Source organism: Myotis davidii, unplaced genomic scaffold, assembly GCF_000327345.1.
Source record: "Myotis davidii unplaced genomic scaffold, ASM32734v1 scaffold699, whole genome shotgun sequence".
In the NCBI taxonomy this organism is placed as follows: domain Eukaryota; kingdom Metazoa; phylum Chordata; class Mammalia; order Chiroptera; family Vespertilionidae; genus Myotis; species Myotis davidii.
Genome location: NW_006291007.1, coordinates 2,349,621 through 2,361,116, shown reverse-complemented (window position 1 = coordinate 2,361,116; position 11,496 = coordinate 2,349,621). Strand labels below are relative to the sequence as shown.

The window sequence follows — 11,496 nt, the reverse complement described above, 5'->3', positions numbered from 1 at the left end:
CCTTTAAATATAGATATTTATGTTGGGACCCAACCATAAAATTATTTTCGTTGCTACTCCATAACTGTAATGTTGCTACTGTTATGAATCGTAATGTAAATATCTGACATGCAGGATGGTCTTAGGCGACCCCTGTGAAAGGGTCGTTCGACCGCCAAAGGGGTCACGACCCACAGGTTGAGAACCGCTGGTTTAGATGCTTAAAAGTAAGCCCCAAAGGCATTAACTCTTACCTGTCCAACTGAATGTGTGAGGCCTTTTTGGTAAAGCTCCACAGTTTTTCATTCTGTTCTCCTACACCACCAAGAATGGCAATTTCACCTAGAATCAGAAATAAGAGATCTAGTTGAGTGAAAAATAGTCACACTCTCAAGTAATCAATACAACCCATGTCCAGGTAGGTCTCTGGTTTTCTTGCAAACAATTCTTAAGTGATGCCACAATCAAATTCCCAAAAGAGGCCTGGCGTAACTCAGCGGTTGAGCATCGACCTATGAACCAGGAGGTCATGTTTCGGTTCCCTCAGGGCACATGCCCAGGTTGTGGGCTCAATCCAGGTTGTAGTGTGGGGTGTGCAGGAGGCAGCTGATTAATGATCCTCTCTCATCATTGATGTTTCTATCTCTCTCTCCCTCTCCCTTCCTCTCTGCAATCAAAAAAATCTTTAAAAAAAAATTCCCGCCCTAACCAGTTTGGCTCAGTGGGTAGAGCGTCCACCTGTGGACTGAAGGGTCCCAGGTTAGATTCCGGTCAAGGCATGTACTTTAGTTGCAGTAGGGGTTGTGCAGGAGGCAGCTAATCGATGTTTCTCTCTCATCGATGTTTCTAACTCTCTATCCCTCTCCTTTCCTCTCTGTAAAAATCAATGAAATATATTTTTTAAAAAATTTCCAAAAAGAGGTGAAGGAATTAAGAAGTATGGGTTGTTTGGGTGGTAGGCACATGGTGCAATATACAGATCTTCTAACATAGAAACCGACACCTGAAACCTATATGATGATGTTAACCAATATCACCCCAATAAATTTAATAAAAATTTAAATTAAAATTTAAAAAAGTACAGGTTAGTAGTTACAAAATAATCATGGGGATATAAAGTACAGCATAGGAAACCTATATATATAAAAGCCTAATATGCAAAGTGTCCCCTCAGGAGATCGACCGGGAGACCGGGAATTCGATCACTCACTATGATGTGCACTGATCGCCAGGGGGTGGTGTGGAATAAAGGGAGGCCCTGGCAGGCAGCCGGCAGCCTCTAGGGACCCAACCTGTGCATGAATGTTGTGCACTAGGTCTCTAATAATATTGTAATACCTGTATGGTGCTAGGTGGGTACTGGAAATATTGGAGGAGAGGGGAACTACTTTGATTATTTAACCACTATGCTGTATAGATTATCTAACCACTATGCTGTATAACTGAAACTAATACAAAATAATATTGAATGTAAACTCTAACTGAAAAACAAAATTTAAAGTAGCTTTATTTTAATTCCCAAGAAGTAAAAACAGACACTATTTTAGAAGTGACACTAAGGTTAAGTTCAAGAGGAAAAGGGGTCCACAATGGCAACATCCTGCTAGAAATGTCTATTCTGTTCTAATCAAGGAAATCTGGTTGTCAATCAACTTTATGGAAAGCAGAAGACCCAGGGACTTTTTCCATCTCTCCTAAAGAAACTTTCATGAACACCAATAGGAGCCAGAAGGAATAGGGCACACGGGATCTTATAAAACCAAATGTGGGGAGGAGGAACATGTGTAATACTCTCAACAGTAAAGATTAAAAAAACAACAAAAGACAACAAATCATAATGTTTTCCTAAAAGATTATCACCTATTAGATTAGAAATTACTCAACAGAATAAAAAGAAAATGCTATATAAAGGCAGTAAATCACAACCACTTCTATATCCTCCCACAGCCCCACCAGAACTCTTTTCTATCTGAATGAACCTTGGAATGACCAAAGTTTCCTTCACCAAAAGGAAAAGAGACACACTGAACACTGCCTTAAAATCCTCCCAATTCCATAAATAAGCTTTTATCCCTTGGGAAAGGAGGAAAGAGTTTGAAATTTAAAGTATTTCTGAAATACAAAAAAATTGAAGCATCTGAAAAAAATGGAAAGATACTGTGACAAGCATGTATGTGCCTCGAAGGATTTATTCTCTAAACTAAAAACATCTCTCAGTCCTCAGGGTGATGGGTGTACACTCCTGACCTGTGATGAACTGCTTCTGGGTTTGTTTCCAAATGCACAGCCTCCAGGGAAAGACCTTCTGTGGTCTTGCTAAAAAAATTTTTCTCAAAGGCACTGTTATGGTGAACAGCAAATAAACACTTCTCACTGAAGATGAGACTAAAATACACTTAGCATGTGAAGGTAACACTGGTACCATATTCCACGTAAGACCAAACGGGGGACTGATTTCCAGGTGGAGTCACAGACTTGTGAGCCATGCACACTTTTATCCTCTGCCACTGACTGCACTCGGTCTGCAGAATGGATGGCATTCCACCGCCTCCCCTGCCTCTTTTTCCCCCTGGAGTTATTTAAATGTTGCTGTCCCTCAGAGTTCTACCATCTCTGCCTTCTCATCTCATATTGTAGACTATCTCTCTTTTTTTAATATATTTTATTGATTTATTACAGAGAGGAAGGGAGAGGGATAGAGAGTTAGAAACATCGATGAGAGAGAAACATCGATCAGCTGCCTCCTGAACACCCCCTACTGGGGATGTGCCTGCAACTAAGGTACATGCTCTTGACTGGAATCGAACCTGGGACCCTTCACTCCGCAGGCCGATGCTCTATCCACTGAGTCAAACTGGTTAGGGCTGTAGACTATCTCTTGATGATATTTCTTATTCCCATTGATTCAGATCTGATATATATGCCATTAATTGCCATATTAACATCTCCAGATATTATCCCTCTCCTAAGCATCACTCCCAACTCCCTTTCATCTTAACACATTGTATGCGGGAAAATTTATACGTTTTACGTATTTATACGTTCTACCAGTGTAGTAGAGCGTAGGACACGTATTAATACGTTTTTTATAGACTAGCGGTAGAATGCGGGTAACATATAAATACGTAAACTAAAGTTATCGTAATTTTACTGAATGTTGCCATTTGCACAAAAAATTAGCAAAAATGGCCCGCACCACCTGTTAGCGCGCAATAAAAACTACCAGCAAACAATGTGTTAAGCACTTCAAAGTCAACATGCCCAAACCAAATGTCTAAGTACCCACCAGAGCCCAACCCTACTCTTTCATTTCCTATGTCAGTAAAAAGCACAATTTACCGACACCCAAAATCAGGCTGGTTTTGGTCATCCTAAATCCTTCACTTTCTCCTCCAACCCATATCCAGTCAATCGCCGGTAATCAACTCTTATTCATCAGTAAAATCATTAATAATTCTATCTGAAAAATCTTAAAACCAGCTCTACCTTATCCTCTCGTCTCTGCCATCATTCTTTCCTATCTGGATTACTGCTGCAACTTTCTAATTAGTCTCTTTACCACTAGTCTTACAACTTTGAACCCAGTCTCCAAACTGTAGGCTGTGCCATTTTTTTAAAATGCAACTCTGTGTAACTCCGCTGCCTAAATTACTTCAAAAAGATCCCTGATACGCCCCTCCCTTCATGAGTGATGTTCCTTCTGCTTCCACTCGGGCTGTTAGCTCCCTCTGCAAAACTCCTCCTACAGAAAACTCTCCTACACTCTTCCAGTTAAGTATCTCCCTTCTGTGCTCCCGTAAGGCCTCAGATCTCTCTCAGCATATATGCCTCGCTCACATGAACCCCAAAGGTGAGGAAGGGAGGGAGGGAGGGAGGAAGGAAGGCAGGCTAGATCTGGGCATGTTTCAACCAAAATAATTGGCTAAAGACAAAAATATAACAACTACAATTTCAGGAGTAAACACTAATCATATTTGTTAACCTATTAAAAAGAACAATGGAATTGCCCAGCCAGCGTGCCTCAGCAGTTGAGCGTTGACCCAAGAACCAAGAGGTCACCAGTTGATTCCTGGTCAGGGCACATGCCTCGGTTGCAGGCTCGATCCCCAGTAAGGGACATGCAGGAGGCAGCCGATCGATGATGTTCCTCTCTTACGGATGTTTCTAGCTCTCTATCCCTCTCCCTTTCTCTCTCTCTAACAATCAATAAAAAAACATATGTATACAGAAAAAGGGAATTAAACTCTATAATCCACAAACACTCAGAAAAAGATCTGAAGACTCAAAATGACCTTAAAATTGCTGTTAACAGTAAATGTGATAATATCATAGAAATATTTGAGAAAAATCATTTACTCCTTGTTTTGTAAATGATTATAATTAACACTTTAATTGCATTTATGCTGAAATAACTCACTGTGTATCTGTCATCCTATATTATAAACTGTCCCATGGTAGGAACTTTGTAAGCACCCACAGATGGCAATAAGCCTGCTGGCATCCTGAGAAATGAGCACTGTCGGTCTGAATTTGCCACATTTAATAGGAGAAGCCCACCTTCTTGGACCAAGTCCTCTGCAGTGTTAACTCCGTGCTCTATGAGCTTCTGGCAGTCATCTAGTGGTTTGATGGTCTCTTGCTCAATGGTATCCACTTCTTGCAAAAGGGTCACCAGTCGCTCATCCAGGAGCTTCCCAAGGGTTCCCTTTAAATCATTAAAATGCTGTCTGAGGACATCTCTGGTCTGTGATGCACTCTCTTTGATCTGAAAAGAAATAACAAAACTCAGAATCAGAATCACTAAAAAAGGCTAATCCACAAGCAACACCTATGATAATTTCAAGTACTACACAATCATCATCTTCTATTCACTAGAAAACCAAATGTGATTCATCTGCACAAACTTGCAGACTTGCACACAACTGGCCTTCAGGTGAGACAGAATGGGCTCAAACCCTGGTTCCATCATTCACAAACTATGTCAATGTGGTCAAGGAAATTAAGCACTCCATACCTCAATTTCCTTATGCTTACCTCATGGGGTTGATACTTGGGTTAAATAAAAATATATATTGCACGTAGTAAAACAATTGGCACACTGTTGTTCTCAATAAGTAAATTTTAGAAAGCCCTAACCAGTTTGGCTCAATGGATAGAGCGTCAGCCTGCAGACTCAAGGGTCCCAGGTTCAATTCCGGTCAGGGTCACGTGCCTTGGTTGCAGGCACGTCCCCAGTGGGGAGTGTGCAGGAGGCAGCTGATCGATGTTTCTCTCTCATCGATGTTTCTAACTCTCTATCCCTCTCCCTTCCTCTCTGTAAAAAATCAATAAAATATATTTTTAAAAAATAAATAAATGTTAGAAAATATCATCTGCACAAAGTAATTCGTGGCAATAGTACATTTCAGTAAAAAAATAATTTTAAACTAGGAGGGCATTAAAATTCATTTGCTTAAAGAAGAAAGAAATGGCCGAACCGGTTTGGCTCAGTGGATAGAGTGTCAGCCTGCGGATTGAGGGGTCCCAGTTTCGATTCCGGTCAGGGGCATGTACCTTGGTTGCGGGCACATCCCAGTAGGGGGCGTGCAGGAGGCAGCTGATCGATGTTTCTCTCTCATCGGTGTTTCTAGCTCTCTGTCCCTATCCCTTCTTCTCTGTGAAAAATCAATAAAATATTTTTTAAAAAAGAATAAAGAAATGGTACATTAGAAAGCTACAATACCAAAAAATCCACTCATGGATAAAATGCCCTCATTATGCGAAAAGAAAACTAAGAATTTATTTAAAATCCTAAGAAGCTCATAATAAGAAGAAAATGTTCATAAAAAACACACTTCTGGGTCTGGCTGGTGTGGCTCATAGTTCAGCGTCAACCCATGAACCAAGAGGTCCCCACTTCGATTCCTGGTCAGGGCACATGCCTAGGTTGCAGGCTTGATCCCCGGTGGTGCGTGTGCAGGAGGTAGCCGATCAGTGTCTCTCTCTCATCAATGTTTCTATCTCTCCCTCGCCCTTCCTCTTTGAAATCAATAAAAATATATTATTTTAAAAACACACTTCTGGCCCTGACCGTTTGGCTCAGTGGATAGAGCTTCAGCCTGCGGACTCAAGAGTCCCAGGTTTGATTCCGGTCGGGGGCATGTGCCTTGGTTGCGGGCACATCCCAGTGGGGAGTGTGCAGGAGGCGGCTGATTGATGTTTCTCTCTCATCGATGTTTCTAGCTCTCTGTCCCTCTCCCTTCCTCTCTGTAAAAAATCAATAAAATATATTTTTTAAAAAATAAAAACACACTTCTGGGACAATGACTTAATCTTTTTTGAGTTATGGTCCTCTTTGTGAATCTCACTGAGAAATTTATTGATCCTCTTCCCAGAAAAATGAATACCCTATTTATTCAATTTCAGGGGTTACAAATTCCCTTAGACCCCAACCACGGCTTGCTGGGAGCAGTAAATCTGAAAGGTGGTTTGCAGAACAATCAAACAGGCTGCCTGTTATAATTCAGATTTCAGGGCTCCATCCCAGACCTACCCAACTAGAAGCTGGGAGGAGGAGGGCAAAGGAAGTATGGAGTTCTTGTTTTTCACAAGCACACCTGTGATTCTGCAACCCATACTTTGAAACACACTGCTCTACATCCACACAGCCAGATTAAGGACCGCTGCTCTAAGACAGCGGTCACCAACTGGTGGTCCATGGACCACTGGTGGTCTGTGAGGTCCAAAAGGTTGGTGACCGCTGCCCTAAGACATAAAACAAGAAAATCTTTACATTGCACACATATTCAAGGGGATGTACCTGGGTTGCAGGTTTGCTCCCTGTCCTGTTCAGGGCATGTGCAGGAGGCAATCAGTTGATGTTTCTGTCTCCCTCTCTTTCTCCCTCCCTCCCTTCCTTCCTTCCTCCTTCCACTCTGTATTAAAAGCAATGGAAAAAATATCTCTGGTGAGGATTAACAACAAAAAAGGAAATTCTAACTATAAACCAAAACTCGTAGTTGAATTAAAGCAAACACATACTTTATTTTGCTAACATTATCGTATTAGTTTCATATGACATATTATGTTTACTGCCCTAACCCTTTTGCTAACTTGATCTTAGCAAGAATGTTTGAAGTCCAAGGAAAACCACCTAGAAAAAATATATCAAAATATGGAGAAAGCACTATATTTATTTATTTATTATTATTTTTATTTCAGAGAGGAAGGAAGAGAATGACAGAAACATCAATGATGAGAATCACTGATCGCATGCTTGCTACTGGGGATCGAGCCCACAACCGGAGCATGTGCTCAGACCGGGAATCCAACCGTGACCTCCTGGTTCATAGGTCGACACTCAGCCACTGAGCCACGCCGGCCAGGCTACAGCACTATATTTTAATAGCTAATAGAGCAATTTAGAACAATTTCTATTTATTCTCTAATACTAAATTTAAAAAGCAGACATACAAAATTGTTTTGCAGAAATGTTCACAACCACATAAAAACAAAAGATGCCCCTGCCCAAAGACAACAAAGAAATACCAAAAAAAACACCCACAATAAAACTAACAGTTTGATTGGCTGGGTGGACAGATCATGGACGCAACTTTTTCTCTTTTTCACCTTATTGGGAATTACAGTGGCTGGTATGTGTGCAGTAATAAAATTCCTTAAATCATAAAGGAGAAATCCTGATTTAAATTTAATGGTTAATCTCTGTAAAGTTACTAAAGAACTTCTATAAAATAAACCAAAGTCTAAGTTGTTTTGTTGATTTTTTTTAAAAAAGAGCCAAACTTGCCCTAATCTGTTTGGCTCAGTGGAGAAAGCGTCAGCTGCAGACTGAAGGGTCCCAGGTTCGATTCTAGTCAAGGTCATGTATGGCGGTTGCCGGCACATCCCCAGTAGGGGGTGTGCTGGAGGCAGCTGATTGATGTTTCTCTCTCATCGATGTTTCTAGCTCTCTATCCCTCTCCCTTTCTCTCTGTAAAAAATCAATTTTTTTTTTTAAAGAGCCAAAGTAAAAATGTAGTTGATTTGGTTCATCACTCAGCTGTGGGATCCTTGAGAATAAGTCCCTAACATACCAGCACTAAGCAAATAAATGTTACTGAATAAAAATAAAGTTAATCAAGTGTGCTTTTAAGACCTTACTAAAAGAACCAAGGGAGACACATCACCTGGAATATTGTCAGAAATGCAAAAATTTTCAGGCCTCACCCAGAGCTACTAAATCAGAACCTGCATTTTTAACAAGATGCCCAGGTGACTCAGACCTTACACGTGTCGGAACACTGTAATATAGTTTGCACCCCTACCACCAAGAGGAAATTCTGCAGCTGAACACCGTACCAACCAGGGCCTGCCTCACGCTTTAACGGATGCGGCACGCACGGACACGGCACACACAGGAAGTGCATTGGTTAGGTAAAGTCAATTTCCTCTTTAGAAAGAATTCAAAAGCTCCTTGCAGGGCCTATGCTTTGTTTCTGTTTTAGAGCCTCAGAAGAAAAAAGGAAGTATGTGAACACAAAGCAGTGAGAGGGCCAGGGAAGGGAGACTCCATTTCTAAATCCATCTCCTGGACTTTCATTGTAAATGTGTTCCCTTTTACTCACAGAATGCCAACCACTGCTTTTCAAACTTGATACTACCTTGGCATCATTTCTTCTCTCCGAAATGGTTCATAATTTAAAGCCTCAGGCACCTTTAAGCCAATTATGTAACCAAGTACATTCGCTTTGCTTTTGAAACTTTAAAAAATGTGGGCTTCACAAAGAAAAAGAAAAATGTGGGCTTCGCTGCTGAGTGAGTTGTCCGGGTTCAATCCTGGTTGGGTCTTTCACATCAATGTCTCTGTCTCTGTCTCCTCCCTTCCTCTCTCTAAAATAAATTTTTAAAAATTAAAAAAATAATAATAACTTGCCCTGGCCAGCACTGCTTAGTGGTTAGAGTGTCAGCCCTCACACTGAAGGGTCTCGGGTTCGATTCCTGGTCAAGGGCACATACCTGGTTGCGGGTTCATCCAGCCCCGGTCCTGGCACGACTGGGAGGCAACCAATCAATGTGTCTCTCTCACATCGATGTTTCTCTCTCTTTCTCCTCTCTCCTCTCAACTCTGAAAATTAATGGGAAAAACTATTCTCGGATGAGTATTAAAAAAAAATAGTAATAATCACTTATTTACAAAGTTTCCTCAGCAATTGATTAATCCCAAAGCTATATCAAGAAAAAGGATGGGACAGGATAGGAAAGGACAGAACAGAATAGAATGTGTATTTCAGGAAATTAAGTAACTGGAATCTTCTCTATCTCCTCTAAAACATGCGTCTTCATGACTTCATAGAAGAAAAGAATTTTTATCTTCTAATTTTAATCTATGAGTTTATTTTCCCAATTATTTTACGAGTAGGAAACTAAAACTATATAAAATTAGAGACTGACTTTAAACACCATCAGCCAACAAGGACATAGATCAAAAATAAAAGACAAAGATATAAAATAGTCAACTGAAATTGAAAAAACTAACCAAAATGCTTCTACTCAATTCATATGAAATGTACTGCATTAGCTATTGCCTTTATGCTGACACCAAGACATTAGTCATTAGAAATAACAATGATAGCAATAATAACAGTACAGTAATAGCTATCATCTACTGAATACTTACTGTGTGCCAGGTACTAAGATCCATGGTCTCATTTAAATTCTATCACCCTCCCTATGAAAAAAGCATCTGTAGATGAGTAACATATGAGTCAGAGACATGAACTTGCCTACATTACAAAGCTACTAAAGTGGCAGAGAATTTGAATTGTCTGATTCATGTATGGACTCATAAGGGTTGCTACATTTCCTTCTTATCTCTCTTACAATTAGGCTATTTTGTTATGCTTATTTGAAAACATCCAAAAAGAAAATCTTTATTATAGGAATTGCTAGTCTGTTACATTCGTCGCCCTCAGTGAATCACAACTCTTGGTACTCATATCCTCCCTCCCTTAGAATATAGGCTGGGCCTGTATTCTAATGCAGACAATGTGCATTGCTATAGGCTAGAACTGATGCTCTGCCAGTTCCAGGCCTCAGCCTTAAGAAAACTTGGCAACTTGTGCTTTTGCACATAGGGGGGTCCTGAGTCACCATTTAAGAAGTATGTCTACCTTTCTGGAGAGAACAAGTGGAAGAAGGAAGAAAGTGGGAAGGGTAGGAGGAGGAAGAGAGGAAGGAAAAGAGAGATACTGGCACTGAGGCCCAACTATAAATCCCAACTGACTCCTGCTACCACTAAGGCTCCAACAGGTTAAGTGAACATTCTGTCTCGAACATGCCAGCCTTAGCTGCCATGTGATTGCAATTATATGAATGTTGCCAGCAAACTCAGGTATGGCCAACTGAACCCCAGAATAGCAAAGCCATTATGCTTTGGCACAGTTTGTGTAGGAACAAATAGCCAAATCATATGAAAAAACGAATGTTTAATTCTTGATTATCTGCATTAATGAATAGGGTGCATTTAATCAAGACAATGAGTATTATAAAAAAAAATCTGCAAAACTACACCCAAAACATTCATAAAGGCACTCATTCAGTATTTAATGAGGTCTAGTTATGTTCCACAAACCAGGGTTATAAAGATAAATAGGGTATGGTCCTGACCTCAAAAAACTATCATTCTGGTAACGGAGACAGTTGCATGCACACGTAACTATAATAAAAGGTAGCTCTACAGCCCTAACCGGTTTGGCTCAGTGGATAGAGCGTCAGCCTGCGGACTGAGGGGTCCCGGGTTCGATTCTGGCCAGGGGCATGTACCTTCGTTGCGGGCACATTCCCAGTTGGGGGTGTGCAGGAGGCAGCTGATCGATGTTTCTCTCTCATCGATGTTTCTAACTCTCTGTCCCTCTTCCTTCCTCTCTGTAGAAAATCAATAAAATATTTTTTAAAAAAAAGGTAGCACTACATTCTTATATAGGTGGGATAGCCACAAACTGCCATCAGAGCTCAGAGCATTCTGCTGGGCAAGAGAATAGGAGAGAAGTAAGGGGCATCACTTTGAGTAACAATAATATTTAGTGGTATTATTATTACAGCTAATATTTATTAAGCACTTTGTATGTCTCAGACATTGTGTTAAGCATTTTTAATAAATTTCTCATTAAACAAATATACGTAAGAAATAAATTTCTCTTTTAAATTCCCACATTGGCCAAGTAAAGTAGGTACAATCCTTTTCCTCATGGTACAGATAAGGAAAGCAAGGTTCAGGAACGTTAACTTTGTCATCTCCTGGCTAACATGGGCAAGTACTGACGAAGGAAAATAACTACAATTCTAAGTGATTCGCTGATACTTCTCAATAATAAAAGCCCGTCCTACATCTGTGTGGCTTTTTTAGATCACAAAGTAGCCATATTATTTACCAGACTTATAGTAACAAGAATAGCTCTTTATCAAAATTATACGTACATTACAAATTTACACTGGGAAAAAATCTATACAGAAAAACTGACATTCACACATTTTTCCATT

General features: G+C 40.3%; 1 protein-coding gene across 1 annotated transcript in view; it reads right to left on the bottom strand.

Moving 5' to 3' along the window:
* The window catches only part of CRLF3 (cytokine receptor-like factor 3), a 25,818-nt gene extending 16,160 nt beyond the window's left edge, over window positions 1–9,658 (bottom strand). The window contains exons 1-3 of the mRNA XM_015564135.1: window positions 9,635–9,658; window positions 4,537–4,789; window positions 234–321 (exon numbers count right to left, since the gene is read on the bottom strand). Coding sequence (XP_015419621.1) covers window positions 234–321; window positions 4,537–4,789; window positions 9,635–9,658 — 365 coding nt within the window. The remainder of the gene's footprint in view (window positions 1–233; window positions 322–4,536; window positions 4,790–9,634) is intronic.
* Window positions 9,659–11,496: the final 1,838 nt, after the last annotated feature.